This window comes from Misgurnus anguillicaudatus, chromosome 11 (assembly GCF_027580225.2).
Source record: "Misgurnus anguillicaudatus chromosome 11, ASM2758022v2, whole genome shotgun sequence".
Lineage (NCBI taxonomy): Eukaryota > Metazoa > Chordata > Actinopteri > Cypriniformes > Cobitidae > Misgurnus > Misgurnus anguillicaudatus.
Window position 1 is genome coordinate 11077605 of NC_073347.2, and position 22260 is coordinate 11099864.

General features: G+C 39.9%; 2 protein-coding genes across 4 annotated transcripts; one reads left to right on the top strand and one right to left on the bottom strand.

Annotated features, from left to right (window-relative positions):
• On the top strand, positions 1–16988 carry dhx57 (DEAH (Asp-Glu-Ala-Asp/His) box polypeptide 57). 3 transcript variants are annotated; one of them, XM_055170466.2, is made up of 23 exons: positions 1–131; positions 360–800; positions 1311–1517; positions 1903–2786; positions 2957–3150; positions 4278–4399; positions 4481–4679; positions 4771–4895; positions 4969–5102; positions 6957–7011; positions 9081–9301; positions 10266–10382; positions 10476–10572; positions 11638–11811; positions 12560–12760; positions 12854–13130; positions 13213–13308; positions 13605–13688; positions 13777–13914; positions 15081–15155; positions 15237–15371; positions 15485–15685; positions 16547–16988. In XM_055170466.2, the coding sequence occupies exons 2-23, from the start codon at positions 391–393 to the stop codon at positions 16688–16690; spliced, it is 4290 nt and encodes a 1429-aa protein (XP_055026441.2). In that variant the 5' UTR covers positions 1–131; positions 360–390; the 3' UTR covers positions 16691–16988. The 3 variants fall into 3 exon arrangements, with proteins under 3 accessions (XP_055026441.2, XP_055026442.2, XP_055026440.2); XM_055170467.2 differs by having other exon boundaries at positions 8–131; positions 302–800; XM_055170465.2 differs by lacking the exon at positions 1–131 and adding an exon at positions 181–196.
• Positions 16989–19157: 2169 nt separating this feature from the next.
• On the bottom strand, positions 19158–22040 carry galm (galactose mutarotase). The gene is made up of 7 exons (XM_055170113.2): positions 21684–22040; positions 20772–20926; positions 20453–20659; positions 20249–20330; positions 19906–20056; positions 19646–19820; positions 19158–19413 (listed from the first exon to the last, which is right to left on the bottom strand). The coding sequence occupies exons 1-7, from the start codon at positions 21856–21858 to the stop codon at positions 19336–19338; spliced, it is 1023 nt and encodes a 340-aa protein (XP_055026088.2). The 5' UTR covers positions 21859–22040; the 3' UTR covers positions 19158–19335.
• Positions 22041–22260: the final 220 nt, after the last annotated feature.

Consider the following 22260-nt stretch of genomic DNA (forward strand, 5'->3'; position numbering starts at 1 on the left):
CAGTGTACTGTGCTTCCTGTTTAAAATGTTTTGATTGATGCAGTTCTCACTCTGCGAGATAAAGATATTCACGAGAACCGAAACTTAATATTGATTTAAATCTTAGATCGGCGATGTTTGGGATATGATTTGTGAGTCTGCTTTCATTGTAAAGTAACGTTCATTTTTTACTGTTTATACGAACATTGATGGCTATGTATGTATGAACATTTATTCAAGTGTGTAAATTCAGCCATACATTATCATTATCATAACTAACATGTAAAAGTATTACATTTACACGTTTACAATTAACTTACAGGTATGTTTTCACAATAAATTCTCTGTGAAACTTAAAGACACGTGCATTTATTTAATAGCAAGGAAATCAATTGAAAGGGAGCTGAGCTGATGAGTGGCAGGAGGTTTAAACCCAACCGGGGTGGAGGACGCTTTAACAAACCCAGAGGAGGTTCTGGAGGCAAGAAGACTTCCAGTGCAGACTGGGATGATGGAGATGATTTCAGCCTGGATCTGGCACCGCGTCGGTCATTTAAACCCCCCTCATCTAGAGGAGGAGGTTCAGGTGCTGGCAGAAGTTACAGAGGTACCGGCAGAGGAAGAGCTCAAGGACCTGGCAGAGGAAGAGCTCAGGTACCTGCCAGAAAATACGAGGAGCAGGAAAAGAGGGAAAGATTTAAACCTGAGCAGGTGCACCTGCCCCTACCTCTACAGAAGATACACATGACCTCAGAAAACAAGCTACAGGTCAAGGAACTGCTGCGAGAACTTCAAAACCAGGAATATAACACACCGTGCAGGTGAGCTGGACTTTTCATAAATCACTGAGGTCATCTATGTGCTAGTATGCTTTAAAAAGTTGACAAAATTAAATTTAAGCAGATAAACACCCTGCTGAATAAATACACTATTGAACCATCATTTGTTTACCATTAAAACCATTACGAATCAGAATTACTTTATGTAGTGTGTTTTGGGTTTTATTTAAAGAGTTAAGAGTCTTTTGGTTCACATTCACCAGATAACATGATCCCACGAGATCCCAACACATGTCCATTGGAGACCCACAGAGACCATTACAGTTTCCATTAAAACCATTAAATCCATTCAAATTTCCCTTTTGGTTTCTTTTTTTTTTTTTCAACAGGGCATGTATAGTTTGCAGTCTTACGTTACTAAGAAAGTAGGCCTGGGGTCTCTTTAGGCACTTGTCGTTTTGAACTGGATATTAAGAAAGTAGGCATGGGGTCTCTTTAGGCACTTGTCGTTTTGAACTGGATATTGATCAATAGTGTAATGTTGTCTTGTAGTGGCTCTGATTATGAAGGAGGGGAGGAAGGTGAAGAAGAGGAGTATGATGAGCTGGACCATCGTGAGGAAGGTCACTTCTGGTTAACCCACGATGATGGAGTTGAATGTGCTGAGGATGATGAGGAGTGGATGGAGGACTTGATAGAAGAGAAGCAGACCAAACCAGAGCCAGTAATCTCATTGTTTGCTCTGGGCACTCTTTGCAGGTACATTAGTGGTCACTACTATTACTTAAAATTTAAATATTGGAGCAAAGTAATCCTGTGCTGTTTAACTTTTCAAAATGTATTACATTTATTTATTAATTTTTGTCAAATTTATTGCTCTGATTCAAAGCAACTTAAAAATGAGAGACATCATTCTGTCATCATTTACTCACACTCATACTGTTTTCAACCTATATATTCGGTTGAATAAAAAATAAGATATTTTGATAAAACTGTGTAAGCACACAGTTGATGTTACCTATTGACTTCCATAGTATTTGTTTTTTCTACTATAGAAGTCAATGGGTACCATCAACTGTGTGCATACCATCATTTATCAAAATATCTTCTTATAAAAATATTAACTCAGTTTTTCGTGTTGCAGGTATGGTTTTGACCGTGAGCGCAGTAGGCAAGTGTTGGAGGCGGGAACTGGAGAAGGAAGTGGATGTGGTGATGTTGGAGTGACATTAGAGCTCCTCCTCTCTCAAATGTTTACAGAGCGTTTCGGCTCCAGCGCCCTCTGTCCCCAGACATCTGACCTCCCTTCAAAAGAGGAATGTGAAGCTTTGCGACAAGAAGAGACACTCGCTTTGACCGCGATCTATGGGGAGCGGTTCTGTGAGCGCATCAGCAGTCGTGTCTGGATTATAAACCTCGATATGCTGTGGCTGGAAGAAGGGCGGAGCGAGCTGTCAGGCTCTGCGAATCGAAAACAGCAGTCGGGGTCTAAACAGATTTGTAGGTTTTACCTGAAAGGGGCAGGCTGTAGGTTTGGAAACAAGTGCAAATTCAGGCACGAACGTCAGACTGAATCTAACGCTTCCAGAGAATCTTCCGGACCTAGTCGACCGGGATTTAACAGCTTTGAACCTCCCGTTTACCAGCTGGAGATTCGGTTCCAACCAGGCAGCTTTTACCCCTTTCAGCCTCCACTTGTGGCCTTCAGTACCACTGATGAATCGCTCTCAGGTGCGGGTCGCCTCAGCGTGACAGAGTATCTTTTCGGACTGTCCCTGAATGCGGCGCAAGAAGGTGAGCCGGTGGTCTACACCCTCATTTCATGTCTGGAGGAGGATGGACCCATCAGAGAACTGTTGTCAGTTGGACATCATAAGTACAGTGCTCCGCCTCCTGTGCTGGTTCCTCCCAAGGTGACTCCAGCGAGGATCCGAAGCAGTAAGAACGCCTTGGATGACAACAGAGCAAACAGAGATCGATCCACCAACACCATAGAGAGCACAAACCATAGACCGAAACTAAAGGAAGGTAAGGGATCGGATGCGGGATGTTAGATGAAGACATGAAGTGTTTATTTTAATAAATGAAAACTTTCTCTCATTTTATTCCAAACCTATATGTCTTTTGTTTTTTATGTGATAAGGAGAAGTTGATGAGAATGTTCTGATGCATGGCAATTGTAATTTGTGTTAAATTAGATGCACCCTTCTTAAGAGAGGATATAGATGATGAGCAAGAAGAAGGTGATGATGAAGATGAGGAAGAAAGTATCCCGGTGCAAAATGAAAGCTATGTCAACTTGAGGAAGAGGATGGTGAAGAAGACCGAGATCAGAACTGAGCAAATACAGCAAGACAACAAGAAACTCTGTGGGGAGTTCAGGAGGAAACAGGTAACACACCTTTCACCAAAGATTACTGACCTGCCTGAACTTCATTGGATTGAATGTCTGTGATTTGTGTTTTGTATATTGTTAAAGGAAAAGTTGCTGTAGCTCAACTGATGAAGCTTAAAGGATTAGTCCATTAAAAAAAAATCCAGAGAATTTACTCACCACCATGTCATCCAAAATGTTGATGCCTTTCATTGTTCAGTCGCGAAGAAATTATGTTTTTTGAGGAACACATTCCAGGATTTTTCTCATTTTAATGGACTTTAATGGACCCCAACACTTAACAGTTTTAATGCAGTTTAAAATGAGGACTCTAAATGATCTCAAACGAGGCATAAGGGTCTTATCTAGTGAAACGATTGTCATTTTTGGCAAGAAAAATAAAAAATATGCACTTTTAAACCACAACTTCTCGTCTTCCTCCAGTAATACGTCATCACGTCAAGAGGTCATGGATGACGTATCGAAACTACGGCCCAGTGTTTACAAGTGTGGAGGAAGAGGACCGTTTCGATGTTGTTGTATGTCGAATGATACTAATTAATGTCTTTGTGTCAGTTTATTGTTTAAAATGATCCGCAAATGTGCGTTTCATATATGTAACACGTGACCTTTCCACGTCATTACGCAATTACACGAGGTCGCGCTGGTGTGTCACAGGACCGGAGATATACGAGACGTTGTGGTTTAAAAGTGCATATTTTTTATTTTTCTTGCCAAAAAAGACAATCGTTTCGCTGGATGGGACCCTTGTGCCTCGTTTGGGATCGTTTAGAGTCCTTTGAAACTGCTATTTTAAACTGCATTAAAACTGTTAAGTGTTGGTGTCCATTGAAGTCCATTGGAATGGGAGGGATCCTGGAATGTTTTCCTCAAAAAACATGGTTTCTGCTCGACTGAGCGGGGAAGGACATCGACATTTTGGATGACATGGTGGTGAGTAAATTACCTGGATTTTCAAGAAAATTGACTAATCCTTTAAAGGGGCATTGTGTGCATTGCAATTCGCAATCTCACCACTAGTTGCTGTATAAACACATCACTTTGCACTGCAACAGCAGTTTCACATATATATTTATATATGCACACAGTGCACATTGCATCTTTAAATGTGTTTTATCTCTCAGTCCTCCAGGCGGTACATTTCTATGCAGGAGCAAAGGCAGAAGCTACCAGCGTGGCAGAAGAGAGAGGCTATATTGGAGTGTTTGGATAAAAATCAGGTTCTTGTCATCAGTGGAATGACTGGGTAGGAATTTGGACCTGTAGGAGTTGTATTTCAAATGTTTGTACAGGAATTAAGTTTACATCTCATCATTTGTCAACACAGGTGTGGGAAAACCACTCAGATACCCCAGTTCATCCTGGATAGTTTCCTCCGGACTGGGCGGACGGATAGATTTGCCAACATAATTTGCACTCAGCCAAGGCGAATCTCTGCCATCACTGTGGCGACCCGAGTGGCCCAGGAACGAGCAGAAGCCCTGGGTCACTCTACAGGCTACCAGATCCGTCTGGAGACTGTCAGGGTAATAGTCTCTTTACAACCAAAATATGCGAAGCTATATCACTGAACCACATAATCCAGTTAACAGATCTGTTTGATGTTATTGTGTCCAGTCCTCCAGCACCAGACTTCTGTTCTGCACCACTGGTGTCCTCTTGCGAATGCTAGAAGGTGATGCTGAGCTCAGTGGTATCAGTCATGTGATAGTGGATGAGGTTCATGAGCGAACAGAAGAGAGGTTTGTAAAAACGTTAAAAATCAATGTCACAGCTTGAATCTGACTGTAATATATATTCAATCCTGTACTACAGTGACTTCCTGCTGTTGATTCTGAGGGATCTGATTGTGAAACGGTCTGATCTGAAAGTTATTATGATGAGTGCAACCCTGAATGCCGAGCTGTTTTCGGAGTACTTCAATAATTGTCCCAGCATCCACATACCAGGTAAACTCCTTATTTTAAAATCATCAAAGATATCAAGGTTATATTTTCATGGAGGGGCAACCTTCCGATCTCTCTGATGAAGCCAATATGGCGACAGCAGGCACCCCCTACTATTGGCTTCAAAAAAGCTCTTCACAAACCTATGGGTGACTTCACAGACACTACGTCCATATTTTTAACAGTCTATGATTTTCACAGAATGTTCTTCTGTAGGATGAATATTTATGTAGAAAACAGTAAATCACAAATTAAATTACTTAAAGGAATAGTCTACTCATTTTCAATATTAAAATATGTTATTACCTTACCTAAGAATTGTTGATACATCCCTCTATCATCTGTGTGCGTGCACGTAAGCGCTGGAGCGCACTGCGCCACTTCGATAGCATTTAGCTTAGCCCCATTCATTCAATGGTACCAACGGATTTAAAAGAGGAACTATATTTTATGGTGTAATAGCACTTTTGGGAGTACTTCGACTCGGCGCAGTAACACCCTCCCTCTCCCATTATGAGAGTGAGAAGGGGAGTGGACTTTTCAGGCGAGTCGAAGTACTCCCAAAAGTTCTATTACACCATATATAGTTCCTCTTTTAAATCCGCTTAGAAAAGCGCTACGTTTTATTTTGTACCACCAAACTTGCTCGTATAACTACTCGTCTTAAATAGGAAAAATGTTGATGTGTTTGGTCACTTCTAACTTTATCTCTAAATGGTACCATTGAATGAATGGGGCTAAGCTAAATGCTATTGAAGTGTCGCAGCGCGCTCCAGCGCTTACGTGCACGCACACAGATGATAGAGGGATGTATCAACAATTCTTAGTTAAGGTAATAACATATTTTAATATTGAAAATGAGTAGACTATTCCTTTAACTCTTTCCCCGCCAGCATTTTTCATGATTTTTACAAAAGTTTAAAAGTAATTAAAAAAAACACCCTACCTTCATCACTTCTCTTTTTATCACCTTTCAAATATGAGTAGGTTTCTTCAAAAACACAAAATTTTGAGCAAAAAGCTAAGATTTTTGTGAATGACTTTTGATAGAGATATCAGATGCAGAGTGATCCTCAAAACTAAAAGGGACATACAGCTGTTTATCCTAGGGCGATACTTTGGGGTTTTTTAAGTTGCGGAAGTGTGCCACCTGGTGGATAATAGCGGTATTACGAATTGACAAGATAACTCGTCAATGGCAGGGGAAAGAGTTGAGCTGGGTTTTTACAGACTAGACATATTTTACTTTGGTCTTTTTTATTTCATTTAATTGTATAGTTATGACTAGGGTTGCAAACTGTCCCGTATTTTGGGCATAATTGATTTGTCCTGTTTTCGACTGCTACGCTGATCTAACCAGTAACTGATACAAAGGCTTGTTTGGCTTAATGTGGCGCCACAAGAACCTGAGACGCAGATGAAAAATCATACACAGGAGACTGCTATTGAAATGCTCTTGCGGTACTTTGATGTCATCTTCGTGTCGGTTTTTGCAGCACCGTATGAAGTCGAACAAGCAGCAATGCTGATCAATTCACAACACTTGGGAATGATCACGACACGGTTCACCTGTCTATCAATCACAGATGCCCTCAACCACAATCAGTCTACGTTAAAAGGGGTCATAAAATACGATTACATGTTTTATTTTTATATAGTGGGATATTTAGATGTTTGTGCATGTATGCTTCAATCTGAAATGCCCCAACACATTTCCAACTTTTCCCTGCACTGCTGCGGCAGGCCACCTTTTGTTCCATATTTCAGAGTGACAAAGTTGACGAACCTATTTATGACACCTTTAAAAAAACTGTAAACTTTTTATACTTTGCTTAAATGGATTTTTCTTATTTGAAGGTCGAACATTTCCAGTGGAGCAGTTCTTTCTTGAAGACGCCATTGCTAAGACCAGGTACTGTAAGCAATGTGTATTTTATGTAAATATTGGTAGTCTCTAAGGGTGAGGGGAGAATCGATACAGCATAGTACTGTGATATTTTCCCATGGTGATACTGTATCGATACACGGATGCCAAGTATCGATCTTTTATCATAAAAATTATTTTTGTACAAGCTCAATTTGCATTGAGCTTGAAAGGTGCAATGAGGGACTTTTAGAAGGATCTCTTGACAGAAATGCAATATAATACATAACTATGTTATCAGTGGTGTATAAAAACGTTACAAAATTAACTGTATTGTTTTTATTACTTTAGAATGAGATGTTTTTATATACAAACTAGGGATGCACCGAATCCAGGATTCGGTTTCGGATTCGGCCGAATACTGGGCTTTTTGGCGGGGTTCGGGTTCGGCCGAATCCTAGATTTTTTTCCCACCGAACCGAACCCTAGGCTTGCGCTACGCTGGTCGACGTCACGCAGCCGTTGATTACACACATCGGGTGCTGACGTGGAGATGAGCTTTTTCTTTCGGTCAGCTGGACACACCAAAACTTTTAAACACGGCTGAAAACGCCTTGAGGAGTAGGGGTGGGCGGATCGATCTAAATATCGATAGTATCGATGCCAAGACTGGTATTGGTATCAGATCGATACAATTGTAATTGAATCGATACTTCAATTGAAATATCTCTCCTCTACGTTCATTATACTTTGCTCGTGTTTTCTACCTCTAAAATCCTGAGCAAACGCTCCTTTCACATCCTGGCCCACTTTGCTACTCCTCCCCCTCCTGCTGCTCTGCTGTGATTTGTTGTTGTGTCGTCACGTGACTCACTGACACAACGCGCCGAGGAGCAGCGAACTGAGTGAGAGATCAGGATGACCGGGAGGAAGAGAAGCGTTGTGTGGAGCTATTTTACGGCTCTAAATAATAATACTGTTACTTCATGCGTGTAAAAATTAAAAATTGTGTGCACTTTATTTCATTTGCTTTTAAAACCAGAAAAAAGGGAGAGAATTTTGTTATTCTTTATTTTTTTTTTAAAGGTTGTAACAAATTAATTCTACAGTTTCTAATAACTAATAATTTTGTGGACTTCAATACTTTAATAAAAAAGCCTAAAGAATTTATCATTCGTTCACCTCAGAAATAATGACATACTGCTCTCCCCTACACAAAAGTATTTTTTTAAATAAAAAGTATCGGATTGGTATCGGAATCGGCAATACTGACCCTATATGTATTTGGTATCGTATCGATACCAAATTTTGCAGTATCGCCCACCACTATTGAGGACCCCAAATGCCAGCTGTTTTTCAGCCGAGCGCTTGGTAGCTGTGATGCTTCAGCTGTGAGCCGGTTGGTTGCTGTGGTAATGTCCTGCCCCTCCTCCACTGTAATTGGACGGCCGTGTGAAGACTGACATTGACGAGCGGAGCTTCTCACTCAAGTTAAATATAGTTTTCAGCGCGGAGCTGCTTGCTTATTGGAAAAACGAGCGTGTCGCAAAGCATCGCTTTCATTATGCATAGGCTTATGGTAATTGTCAAAATAGTTTTTCCAACTTGTCATCCTGGCATAATGTACAGTTAAAATTAAATAAAATGAAAAATACACTGCTGTGGACGTTTTTTACTTCATTAATGTGTTTTACTGTGTTGGAATAAGGATGCGAGTAGGATTCGGTATTCGGTTTCGGATTCGGCCGAATCTTAAACGGTGGATTCGGGATTCGGCCGAACCTAAAAAATCTGGATTCGGTGCATCCCTAATCCAAACACCGCGGACCACCTTACATGAAAGTCGCCGTCATTTTTCTACAGTAGCCCCAGACTATAATATAATAACAAAATATTTTAAAAATTGTTTTAGTACATAGTTTCAAGTTGGAAATGCAATAAAGGACTATATAAATTGCAGCAAGCAATAATATCGTACCTTGGCACAAGGACAGAGATACAGTAATATTGTACCGTGGGGCCTCTGGTGATTCACACAACCCTAATGGTCTCTGATTATGTTTTTATAATCAGATAACATTATTCTAGTAGTTTAAAAGTGTTTATATGTTGTAAAGGTATGTAATTGAAGATGGGAGTCCATACCGGCGTACTACAAAGAAGAACTGTCCACCCAATCAGAGTGTCAGGACTGGAAAAGGCCGGGCTCCTGTAGAAGATCATGATGATGATGATGGTGGCGGCTGGTCATTTACCTCCTTAATGAATAAGGATTCGGTCAAAGACTCCATCCCAGACCAACAGCTCAGTCTGCAGGAACTTACAGTCCGATATTCCAGTAAGAACACTGAAATCTATGATTATATAATTATTATTTGTGTTAAAGGAATATTCCATTTTCTTAAAAGAAAAATCCAGATAATTTACTCACCACCATGTCATCCAAAATGTTGATGTCTTTCTTTGTTCAGTCGAGAAGAAATTATGTTTTTTGAGGAAAACATTGCAGGATTTTTCTCATTTTAATGGACTTTAATAGACACCAACAATTAATACATACCTCAACACGTAACAGTTTTTTTTAACGGAGTTTCAAAGGACTATAAACAATCCCAAACGAGGCATAAGGGTCTTAACTAGCAAAACGATTGTCATTTTTGACAAGAAAAATAACAAATATACACTTTTAAACCACAACTTCTCGTCGAAATCTGGTCCAGCGCGACCTAACGTAAATGCGTAGTGACGTAGGGAGGTCACGTGTTACATATATAAAACGCACATTTGCGGACCATTGTAAACAATAAACTGACACAAAGACATTAATTAGGATCAGTTGACATACAACAACGTCGGAACGGTCCTCTTTCACCACCGGATTTCGACGAGAAGTTGTGCTTTAAAAGTTTATATTAGTTATTTTTCTTGTCAAAAATGACAATGGTTTTGCTAGATAAGACCCTTATGCCTCGTTTGGGATTGTTTATAGTCCTTTGAAACTCCGTTGAAAAAAACTGTTACGTGTTGAGTTAAGTGTTAATTGTTGGTGTCTATTAAAGTCCATTAAAATGAGAAAAATCCTGCAATGTTTTCCTAAAAAAAAAAAAAAAACATAATTTCTTCTCGACTGAACAAAGAAAGACATCAACATTTTGGATGACATGGTGGTGAGTAATTTATCTGGATTTTTCTTTTAAGAAAATGGAATATTCCTTTAAGCTTTAGCAGTTGATGATGTAAATCTGATTAATTGGAATCGACATATGATGAGTAAACTGAGTTTTGGGGCATTTCTTCTTAAGATTACTCCAAGTCTGTGTTAAAAACATTGGCTGCTATGGACCTTGACAAAATCAACATGGATCTTGTGGAGAGCTTGCTAGAATGGATTGTAGATGGAGACCACGGATACCCACCAGGTAAAACATTCACCAGTTTAATGCATGACACTAGATGACATTTTACTAAAATTGAAAAAAGTTAAAAAGTTGTGTTTCCTTTGTATGGAACAGGTGCTGTTCTGGTTTTCCTGCCAGGACTGTCTGAAATCAAGCAGTTATATGAGCAGCTGCAGTCTAACAGGATGTTCAATAACAGAAGAGCTAACAGGTGCACTGTGTGATTAATACCAGTTTAGGCTGTACACATACAATATCACTATTAAAATAACGCTGAAATGTCACAGGAGGAAATTTTGTTATTGACATATGTTGAATTAAAGGGGGGTTAAACTTTTTTTATGCATTCTGACTTATTAACACAGTTATAGAGTTGTTTCCTCATGCTTAAACATAGACAAAGTGACAAAAAAGCAGTTAGGCATGTTACAGAGTATTTCTGTGCCGAATACACTTTGCCAGGGTTCGTACAAGTTTCAGAAAGTTTTTTTCGATCACAGAAACGGCTGACGTTTCAGGGGTGCGCTATACGCATCACTTGTTTTTATGGGCACTTCCCCCGGAAAATCCCGCCCACCCGTCAATCAGCGGGAGAGTGAGAACTGAGGACGTTAAATTACAGGCATCACTTCACGCGACAGCTTTGTTTCATATCAAACTCAACATGGCATGAAAGAAGAAGTGTGTTTTTGGTTGTAAGGAGAAGAAAGCCAGCATTATGGAAACAATGGATATAGTTTATTATCCGGGGTAGCAGCGCAGTTTTTTGCATGTATGTTTGTTTAATGCTGGATTTCATTGAAAAGTCCCAAACGGGTCATGAGTTGCGTGCAGTAAAACTGTGTTATGTTGGAAATAGGCGTGTAGTGAATCATAAGTTATCTAGTCAGTGTTGTATAAAGTGTTGACTCGGACTCGCTCCTCCCGCAGTTCGTAACTCCTCCTTCCAAATTTTTTCGTACGTTATCAGAAAGATTCAGTAAAGCTGAACTGTCTTTTATAAATCTGATTAAGGACTCTTCGCAGATATGAAGGATGTAATACTACTCTAAAGGTACTCCAGATTAACATCAGAAATGCAGATACAGCATGTGTTATGGACGCTTTAAGTAAAAAAGTATGTTATTAGCCCCATCCTAATCGTCTGTAGCCCATCCTAACAATGTTTAAACACACTTTTAAAACAATTTCCTGGTATGTGCATAACAAAATATTGATGCCAATAATTAATTTGTTTGATGTCAATATTTAGTTTGTTTGTTTATAATAATTTCAGATGTGTTGTTTATCCACTACACTCGTCCCTGACCAATGAGGAGCAGCAGGCGGTCTTTATCCGCCCACCTGAGGGGGTGACGAAAATCATCATATCCACCAACATTGCTGAAACCTCGGTCACCATTGATGATGTGGTTTATGTCATAGACTCAGGCAGGATGAAGGAGAAGAGGTTTGAGACGCTACATGCATCGTGTTGTTAATGTTAAGCAAGATCATGTATTTGCTCTTTCACTAAAGTGATACTCCAGCAAAATATCAAAATTACTACATGATTTACTCCCCCTCAAGCAATCTGAGATGTACATGTCCATCATCTTTCAGACAAACACATTCGGAGTTACTATAGTAAATGTCCTTGCTTTTCCAAGCTTATAATGGAAGTAATCAGGGAACAATGGGTTAATAAAGGTCTTTTGCGGGTAATTGATGTGAAATCCATATTTTAAACTTTATAAACTATAATAACTAGCTTCCGTTAACTACGGCATGTTGGATTCACACGATTCACAAAAGTACTGCACAACGTACCCATGGCCTCCAACGCTCGCTACACTAAAACTTTCCAAGATGTTGTTGTTGTTACCGGAAGCTAGTTATCCCAGTTTATAAAGTTTGAAATATGGATATTTTTCATACAAAATCACATTGATTACCCACAAAAAACCTTTATTAACCCATTGGAGCCATGTGGATTACCGCTGTGAAGGATGAATGCACTTTTTGGGGGTTAAAGTCAGAAGTTGTTCCCTGATCATTATAAAGCTTTCAAGAGCAAGCACATTTACTAAAATAACTCCATGGGGTAATTTTGATATTTGGCTGGAGTATACTTTTATGTACAAGTGTTCATAATGCATAGATATGGAAAGGTTTGTTTGACAGCACAGTTACATTTTGTATGTATTATGGCATGTTAGGTACGATGCCAGTCGCAGTATGGAGAGTTTGGAGGACGTCTGGGTGTCTCGCGCTAACGCTCTTCAGAGAAAAGGCAGAGCTGGTCGTGTGGCATCGGGTGTCTGTATTCATCTCTTTACCAGCCATCGCTTCACTCATCACCTCACCCAACAGCAGCTGCCTGAGATTCAGAGAGTTCCTCTGGAGCAGCTGTGTCTGAGGTAACAAGCAAACACTTTTTTCATGCAAAACACTGTATGATACATGTACTCAATTATTGTCATTTACTGTATGCTGTGGTGGATCTCCCTGAGGGTTAAGGTTCTGGAGGTGTTCGGAGATCGTCCTCTGAACTCCGTCTTCTCTCAGCTCATCGAGCCGCCAACAGAGGGCAGCGTGGACGCGGCTAAACAGCGCCTGTGTGCTTTAGGAGCTCTGACGGAGGAGGAGACTCTGACCCCGCTCGGCTGGCATCTGGCATGTCTGCCCGTGGATGTCCGTATCGGTAAACTCATGCTGCTGGGAGCCATCTTCCGATGCCTGGACCCTGCCCTCGTCATTGCTGCCAGCCTGGCCTTTAAGAGCCCATTCGTAAGTCACCAGACTCCAATGTACGAGAAACTGATACTTCAGTATAGTGTTACTGCAACCACCCTGACTGTCGCACTCACAGGTGTCTCCCTGGGATAAAAGAGAGGAAGCTAATGAGAAGAAGCTGAGTTTTGCTTTGGCTAACAGTGATCATTTAGCCTTGCTGCAGGCATACAAGGTCAATATATAAGCTTTGATATACACATACATAACTCTGATATACGTAGCACTGTTGTTTTATACCAGGGATACCCAAACTCGGTCCTGGAGGACCGATGACCTGCAGAGTTTAGCTCCGACTTGCCTCAGCAAACCTGCCTGGACATTTCTGATATTATTAGCTAGACCTTAACAAGCTATTTCAGGTGTGTTTGGTTCAGGTTGGAGCTGAACTCTGCAGGACACCTGCCCTCCGGGACTGAGTTTGGGTACCCCTGTCATAAAGACGTTATAGTGATCATGTGATTTGTTCAGGGTTGGTGTAACGCAGCACAGAACGGCTCTAGGGTCGGCTATCAGTACTGCAGAGAGAACTTCCTCTCAATCCGGGGCTTACAGGTGAGTCTGCTCTCTGATTGGCTTGGTGTAAATATCAATCATTGTGGCATACTAGGATAACACTGCTGTCATGTATGTCTTCTCACAGGAAATAGCTTGCCTTAAAAGGCAGTTTGCAGAGCTGCTGTCTGATATTGGCTTTGTGAAGGATGGATTGAAGGCCAGAGACATTGAGAAAATGAGCTCCAAAGGGGGTGATGGTGTATTGGAGGCCACAGGATATGAGGTAACACCAAAGTCCTTTTAAGGAACTCGCATCACTCCGCCGCCTATTTGCAACATCTCCAGGTCTGAGTCTGAAATCGCATACTGTGACAGTAGGTACTGAACTAGATAGTAGTAGGATAGTAAAGGGTCCATTGAATGAACAGGTAGGTCATTTGGGTACTTTTCGCCTAGTGTTTTTGGAATACTATGAATTCAGACATACTATTTGCCTCGCCTACTATATAGTATGGACGTAGGGGGTTTCGGACGCAGCCCAGGTCTTGTTAGAATTAGACAAATAAGACCTGTCGATTCTGCGTATGCGCAAAGTCCCTCTCCAAGAGGATTCTAATTGACGATTGGCTCTTTTTACTAGGAGGCGGGACTAGAACGGCCATTCTGACCGTTGTGATTTCCCCCATTAATATCAACACCAGTGACAGATTTTTTATATTAAATATCTTTGGTAACACTTAACCCTTAATCAGTGTTTGGGATCCCAGGGGACCCAACTGGACTTTTCCTTCATTTTTTTTTTTAAGTGTTACCTTCATCTCAGGGGCATGAAACTCTGTGACTTTTCCTAAATGATCTATCTAAACATGCACAAAAAAACTGGGCTTGATTTGGTTGTTCTGAAGGTGTGTAAAAATTTGTATAGCGTTTAAGGTGTTTGGGGTCAAAATGACCCCACATTGAAAATGAATGGGAAAATGAAAAAGTACTTTTTTCATTGTGTTTGTCAAAAAGTAAATCCATTATAAATCTGAAAATTTCTACACATAAACCAAGGTCTGGTCCAGGAGCATAAATAAAAAGTGGAACGATTTCACACACACACACAAACACACACATGTATGTGACTGCAACAGAGAGCATTTTTATAGAAATTGGCGAATAAAATCAACTAAACTGGCATAAATCTAAAAATTTCACAAATGCAAAATGAAATAAGCATGTTCCCTTCCCCCACTCATTCATTCTCACACACACACACAGACCCCAAACATCAAAAATGTTATCCTTTTTGAACACTGATTAAGGGGTAAGTTACAGGGCTGAGAGTGCATGTGGATTAAGGACCTTTAGAACCTGATATTATTACTTCCTAATAATGTTTGATTTTTAAATGTTATTGATAGTGTTGACAAGAACCAGTGACAGTTGTTTTTCTCTCCCTTCAAGGCAAACCTGAACTCCGATAACACAAAGCTGATGTCAGCCATGTTGTGTGCAGCCCTGTACCCCAACGTTGTGCAGGTCAGTGGTTAAATCTCTCAGAAAATGGTGCTGTAGAAATGTATGTACATGTAATGTATGTCAAATGTGCTGTTTTCTTAGGTGAGATCTCCTCAGGGGAAGTATAAGCTTACTAGTAAGGGGGCTATGAAGATGCAGCCTAAAGCAGAGGAACTGCGCTTTATGACCAAGAATGATGGACCCGTCTATATACATCCCTCATCTATCAACTTCTCTGTAATTTTCCTTTATATACCAGTTATAAAAGTCAAACTCTGCTTTTGTTTATACGTTCTGAAAGGTACACCATTTGAATTAAATTGTTTTAAATGAGGTTTTACTCTTTGCAGGTGCGGCACTATGACAGCCCGTATCTTGTGTACCACGAGAAAGTGAAGACCAGTCGAGTGTTCATCCGTGATTGTAGTATGGCATGCGTATATCCCATGGTGCTGTTCGGGGGTGGGAAGGTCAGTGTGGAGCTGCAGCGTGGACAGTTCATTATCTCCCTGGATGATGGCTGGATCAAATTTGCTGCCGCGTCTCATGAGGTAAAACAGATTACGTTTATTCAGCAAGATGAAATTTACATTTCTTACTATATATGGAGTGCATAGTTTGTATAATGTGCAAATGACCTCTTACAATGTAAACTGATCTTTTCTTTCCAGTATGATGTCACGTAATTTATCATTTGCTTTTCCATGCATTATATATTTTATTGTTAAGATTTGTTTGTTATAATACGGCTGCTTCCGAAATCTCTAAAATGCCTTCGGAGGCAGCATTCCAAGGCAGGAAGGCGTCAAGGCACATCCAAATCCAATGTTTGCTTTACTTCCTGACTCCTGAGATACCTTCATCATCTTGTCCCACAATACTATTCATGTGTGTGGGGAATGTGATTGGTCAAGCTCAAAAAAATAAAATGGCGGCCAAGAAAGTGTCTGGAGCACAAATTTTGTGTAAATAAAGTTATATTTTCACTTTTTGCACCTTTTAACTGCATTTCTACTTCTCAAATATGAGATTAGTTATCACAAAGGTGCAATCTGTTTATATTTCAAACAGAATTCCATTACGCTGCCTACGGAGGCTGTCCGAATGTGTTTCTCGGAGCTGCCTTCATGCCTCCGAACTCCGGCAACAAGTTAGCTGCCTTGGGTTTCGGACGCAGTCATCATTTTACATAGTAAAATTGTAGACAGCATGCTACACAGTATTCAATAAGTAGTAAGCCACTTAATTTGACAGTTGCAAATATAGTACTCTAAACCAGCTTTATTTAAGGTTTCCAGATATTTGTATTACAAATCGGTTCTTTCAGTACTTTGCATACTTAAAATTGCTTCCCCAAGTTAAAAATATCGATGCATACAGAAGTATTAATGCACTTTGAACTGTTCGTATAGGTGGCAGAGCTGGTGAAAGAGCTGCGCTGGGAGTTGGATCAGCTCTTAGAGGAGAAGATCAAGAACCCAAGCATAGATCTGATCAGCTGCCCTCGAGGGTCCCGCATCATCCATACTATAGTGTCACTTATCTCAACACAGTAACAAGCATTCGTCCAATTAACACGGTGGTAATTTTACAGACCAGTAAATCAAAGTGAGATGTTTGTCTAAAAACTGCCTTATAATTGAGAACTGTAGATTCACTTGCAGTGTACTTTGTATGATTTTACACAAACAGCACTTGAGGTCCACATTGGACTGCTTTTAAGTGCAATATTACAGTACTTAAAGAAAGCATATGCATGAATTGTGAATGTAAAGCATGAGGTATTTATGGATAAAAGTCTGTATGAATTACTGTATGTGTCAAATAAAATGAATAGGGTGTTGTTGAAAGATACACTTGTATTATGACATGGGTCTTCTATATAATCTGTTATTTTGCCAAAAAATATTATTGTGTTCTTTATTATGAAATATCATGTTAGACCTGTGCTTACTTAAAGCAACACACTGTAGTTTTTTTACCTTTAATAATAATGTCCCTAAAATTATCTCAGTGATAGAACAACTTTTAACTGGACAAATTGTACTGTTGCTGCAACCTGAGCAGCCTCCTAGCTGCTACAAGCACACTCTGAAAGTGGCGGTGGAGGGTAGAGCACACAGCCCCGCCCCTCCCCCTGCCTGCAGAAGAGTGTCTGATACCAAGAACTGTTGCGCTTTCAACCACATGGGGGAGCTGTAAGTCATTTTTACATGGAAACTACATAGTGTTGCTTTAACACAACTGGTACTTTTTCATTTTTTTCCCCAATTTTAATGTGTCAAAATAAGTGTAACTTTGTTTCTGTTTAAAATTATGTTCAAGCAATAGAAACCAAGTATAAAATATCATATAACGATATTTCTGTACTTTTATACTTCTTTTATACAGTACTATAGTATTCACGCAGACACATCAAGTATTTCATAATCAAATTACATGAGAGCACATTTAAAGGTGCATTGTGTAACTTCTAAAAGGATCTCTTGACAGAGATGCAATATAATATAGACGGTTTCAGGAGCAACAACATAAACAAATGGTTTTTGTGGACTAGACGCAACTTCCGGTATACTTTCACATAGAATCAATAACAACAGAGTCTTTTAACTGTAGTTTATTTTTGATAACAAGGAAAATAAATGACAAGTAAATTATATATATATATATATATAACGCGTATAAAGCAACACCAAAGAGTTTTTAACCTTAAAATAATGTTTCCAAAAAAGTTTCGTTCATCCACTCGAAACAGGGTGAACGGCACTTTCACATTCGCTTTGCAGCCCTCTATTGGCCAAAACCGCACTACAGAAGTTTCCAACCGTCAGGTCGCGGTCCTGTAGTTCGAGTGAAAACTACAAAAACGTGCTTTACGGCAGACCTACAATCCAATCAGCGCCAGGCAGCTATGCTGCAGTATTTACGACAGTGGTAATGGACAATTACGGTTCTAACCTGTAGGGGGAGCAAAGAGCAAAAACTCTTTAGCGTTGCTTTAACTATTACTATTATGTTACTGTGTAAAATTAATGTATGCAATGTTAGTTACAGGTCCTTGAATTCTTGCCTGGCTGCCAAACCTCTACACACAGTTGTGATCCATGCTCGTTGTCTTTACCAAACCAAAACATTTTATTTTCGACAAGGTATTTCTTTCTGAGATCAGTTTTGCCACTAGCCAGGGGTGCATTTCCCGAAAACAACGTTGGTCGCAAGTTCTGTCGATGCCATTAGAGTTTAATGGTAACAACGACCACAGTTAGCTAGCGATGCTTTTGGAAAACGCACCCCAGAGTCATAAAGAAGTGCAGACAGGAAGTTCACTTTGGTTCAGGCGCGTAAGGGCTCGTTATAGTCGTGCGTAGGTCCTACGGCGTAGGTTCCGCGTCGGTTTTCATTTATACTTTTGCGTCGTCGTCCGCGTCGACGTGCAAACACGCGCGCAGGCCGCTGGTAGGCAGTAACCACGCGTGTAACCACAGTAGCAGCGCGAACGCCAAAGAAGAAGCAGCTTTGCAAGTTAAGCCACAAACGAAGAACAAACAGCAACTTGTTGTGTATACTTTGAGAAGACCAGCAATGATGGATGTAAATAAACAGCAACTTATGGCGTAGAACCTACACACGACTATAAATCGCCCTTAACCGCGACTGTGTGTGTGTGTCTGTTGAAACTGCCTATACATAACTATATCTTCAGTGGTATATAAAGACCTTACATAATGAACCGTTATGTTTTTATTAGCTTAGAATGAGACGTTTTATCTACATACACCACGGGTCCCCTTATATGAAAGGCGCCATTTTGCATCGCAATGTATCTACAGTAGCCCTAAATGGACAAACGTGCTTTTGTCACTACGTTGCCTCAGATGATGACTTGTTTGTCCTGTGGCGGCTACCATAGCTTCGCTATGCGTTTCGAAATGGAGGGGTGAGCATTGGACTGAACCATTGGTCTCACCGCTAGATGCTGCTAAGAGTCTAGACTGTGGACTTATACAATTAGACAATGTTACATTTTTGAAATGTTCAAATAGAATTTAATACACAGATCATTTACAATTACGAAGAACATTATTAGTAACAAAATGAATGTTTACTGAAAATAATTGGCTTCATTTATGTCTATGAAATCACTTTGCTGGAATCACTTCAATGCTAATATTTATGTAAGATATGACTTAGGAATGTAACTTCAGATCAGTGAGAATGTAAAGTGTGTGCTGTGTGTGTACTGCTCTCCCGGCCTCAGCAGGACATCAGGAAAATGTGGCTAAGAGAAAAGAGAGGACAGTTAACACCGCACATTGACTGAGAGGCATCATGTGGTACTTTGTTTTTCTAGAATGTAGATGACTGAACGATACAGACATATCTTAATTTATCTAATGCATTATGTCTATATAAAATACACTAAACTGCAGTCTTTTGGAGGTTTCAGGTGCTACATTAGTTGCATTGATCATCCAAATAGCTTGTTTTACACCTTATTTTAATTCATTTACCTGATTAACTGCATCTGGCCAGTTTTGGGTCTCCAAACAGAAAGCACTGTGTTTGGGGTAAGAAGCTCCACCTTTCCCCTTTATTGTCCCATCCAGGAAGTTTGATGTGTAGAACTGAACACCAGGTTGGGTTGTGCTCACCTCCAGAACACGACCTGACCCAGGATGCACCACTCTGTGGATATTAAGACACATGAGAATACGAGTCGTCGACATTAAAGTAGAATCTGTATTTTAATAAACACATCATAACACGTTACCTTGCACATTTACGTTCCAAATGTTGTTCTCCAGGCGACCACAAACAGAAGTTGTGGTCAAAGCCAGGACCAGGAAGCTCTTTCAGTCTAGAGCCCAAAAGGACAGACTTTCTCAGGTCAAACAATGTGTTTTCCACAGGTTTTATTTCTCCTGTAAATGATATGTTGAGTTTCTGTTTTAAAACAGCAAGAAGATCAGCAATGCTATACTGTAGATGTTTGAAATAAAGCATAGACAACATAAACATCTGGACATGTTTAACAAATTTGCAAGACTTAAGAAGTTGCTATTTATGATCCTTGATGTTTCAGATTGAGAGACGTAAGACTTAAATAGCAACACCTGTGGGGATCATTGTGTCATCCACCGGCAGGTACGAATCTGCAAAGATGGTCACCTCATGGTCATAAATATCCGGTGTCCCCTACAGAAGGGGCATTTTTGTGTTTAAACGCCTATCATATATAAACAAGTATGATTTATAAGTGCAGTCTGTTTTGCCTAGATTAAAACACTTGTACATGTCCTTCAAGTGTGTGGCCTTACCTGTCCAGCTAGGTTGAAGTAGGAATGGTTAGTTAGGTTAATTGGTGTTGTTTGGTCAGTTTGTGCATTGTAGAAGACACTAAGTGTGTTTTTCTCCAGCTTGTACACAACAGAGAGGTTTAAGTTTCCAGGGTATCCCTCATCTCCATCTGGACTACTGTGATTGAATTTCACCCCACTGTCCACAGCCTCTGCGGCCCACACTGCCTATAACACACACAAACAAAAGGAAAATAAAAACAAAGGTCAAGCTTGTATCTGTACACAACAAACTGAAAACAAGAAAAAAACATTCCAGAAAAGTTAATGGTGTGTTTACCTTGTTAAAGCCTTTTAGACCACCATGTAAAGCATTAGGTCCATTGTTTATGGCCAGTTTATATTCCTTGCCATCTATAACAAACCGACCCTTGGCAATCCTGTTAGCCACACGGCCCACTACAGCTCCAAAATATCGTGGGTTTGAGAGATAACCTGGAGTGAATATTGAGAGACTTTGTGTGAGATGTGTGTTCCCTGGATTTGAACCCATGACCTTTCATGCTGCCAATGCAATGGTCTACTAGCCGAGTTACAGATACTTTGTTATTATGCTCATGCTTTACTGCTGTCTTAATGCTTTTGCAGCTTTTTAAACCGAGCAGCCACATATATTACAATATTCTGTAGTTGTTTTCTGATAAAAAAATAAGATTATACACTGTGGGTGTTATGAATATTATATGCTTAGAGTTATTTGTAGCTTTCTAAGTTATGTTTTAAATAAGTATCAATGTAGTTTTGTCCAATGAATTACATTGCTGTCTAGAAACAAGTACAAAAGTCGTAATTTGTGGCTGGTTAGTACTAATGCTGCGCTCCAGACAACTCGGATTTAGGATATCTCCCACCTCAAAACCGGAAATGACTGCTGGATTAATTAACAATAAACGATTTTGGTAACATTAACATTAAAAATGAGTTAGTAACACCAAAACATTCAAAGTGTTTTGTGACAATAAAAGAGGGCCATTTCATTATTTCCGGGTTAATGTGGGAAATATCCCAAATCCGAGTTGTCTAAAACGCACACTTTGCATGGAAGGCAGCAGAGTAATTGTAAGAACAAAATTTTAGAGAAAACAATACACAACTTCTGCTAGCAATAATCTCAAAAATTATGGAACAACTGTAACGACAGTCATAAAAACAGGATGTTTACATTTTCAACGTAGCGAATGGCAGAACTTGCCTTCTAAGTCATCGTATCCTAACACTATGTCCGCACTTTGACCGTTCCGATCTGCTGTTTTGATGGATTTTATAACACATCCCAATGAGATGATTTCCACACTGACACTGTCTGATCGTAGGGTCCATTTCTCCACGGGTCCCTCACCAAACTTCTCTTTGCACACTTCTGTCATTCTCAAACAAGGCGTTTACTCAAAATAGTTTATTTACTAACGATACAACCACTGCAGTCGAAGTCGAACACTAATGTTGCAACACATTACATGACTAGTTAATAAACTACAAAATAGCGCCACAGATATTGGTAACGTTCATAATTTTATGTTTCCTTACACCAAACTGAGTTTGTTGTTGCATTACTGCCACCGTGTGGACTGGAGCATTGCTGCTATTTGGTTTGGTTTACTTGTCATATTTTACGTTCACAAAAATAGAAACGTTTATAAACGTTATAAGAGTAATAACTGCACATTTGCTGTATTAAAGCAGAGGAAGTATTGGTATGAAATACTGTATATACTAACCATATTAAATATATAGGCCTAAGTCAGTATATGTGCAAAAAACTGCTTAAT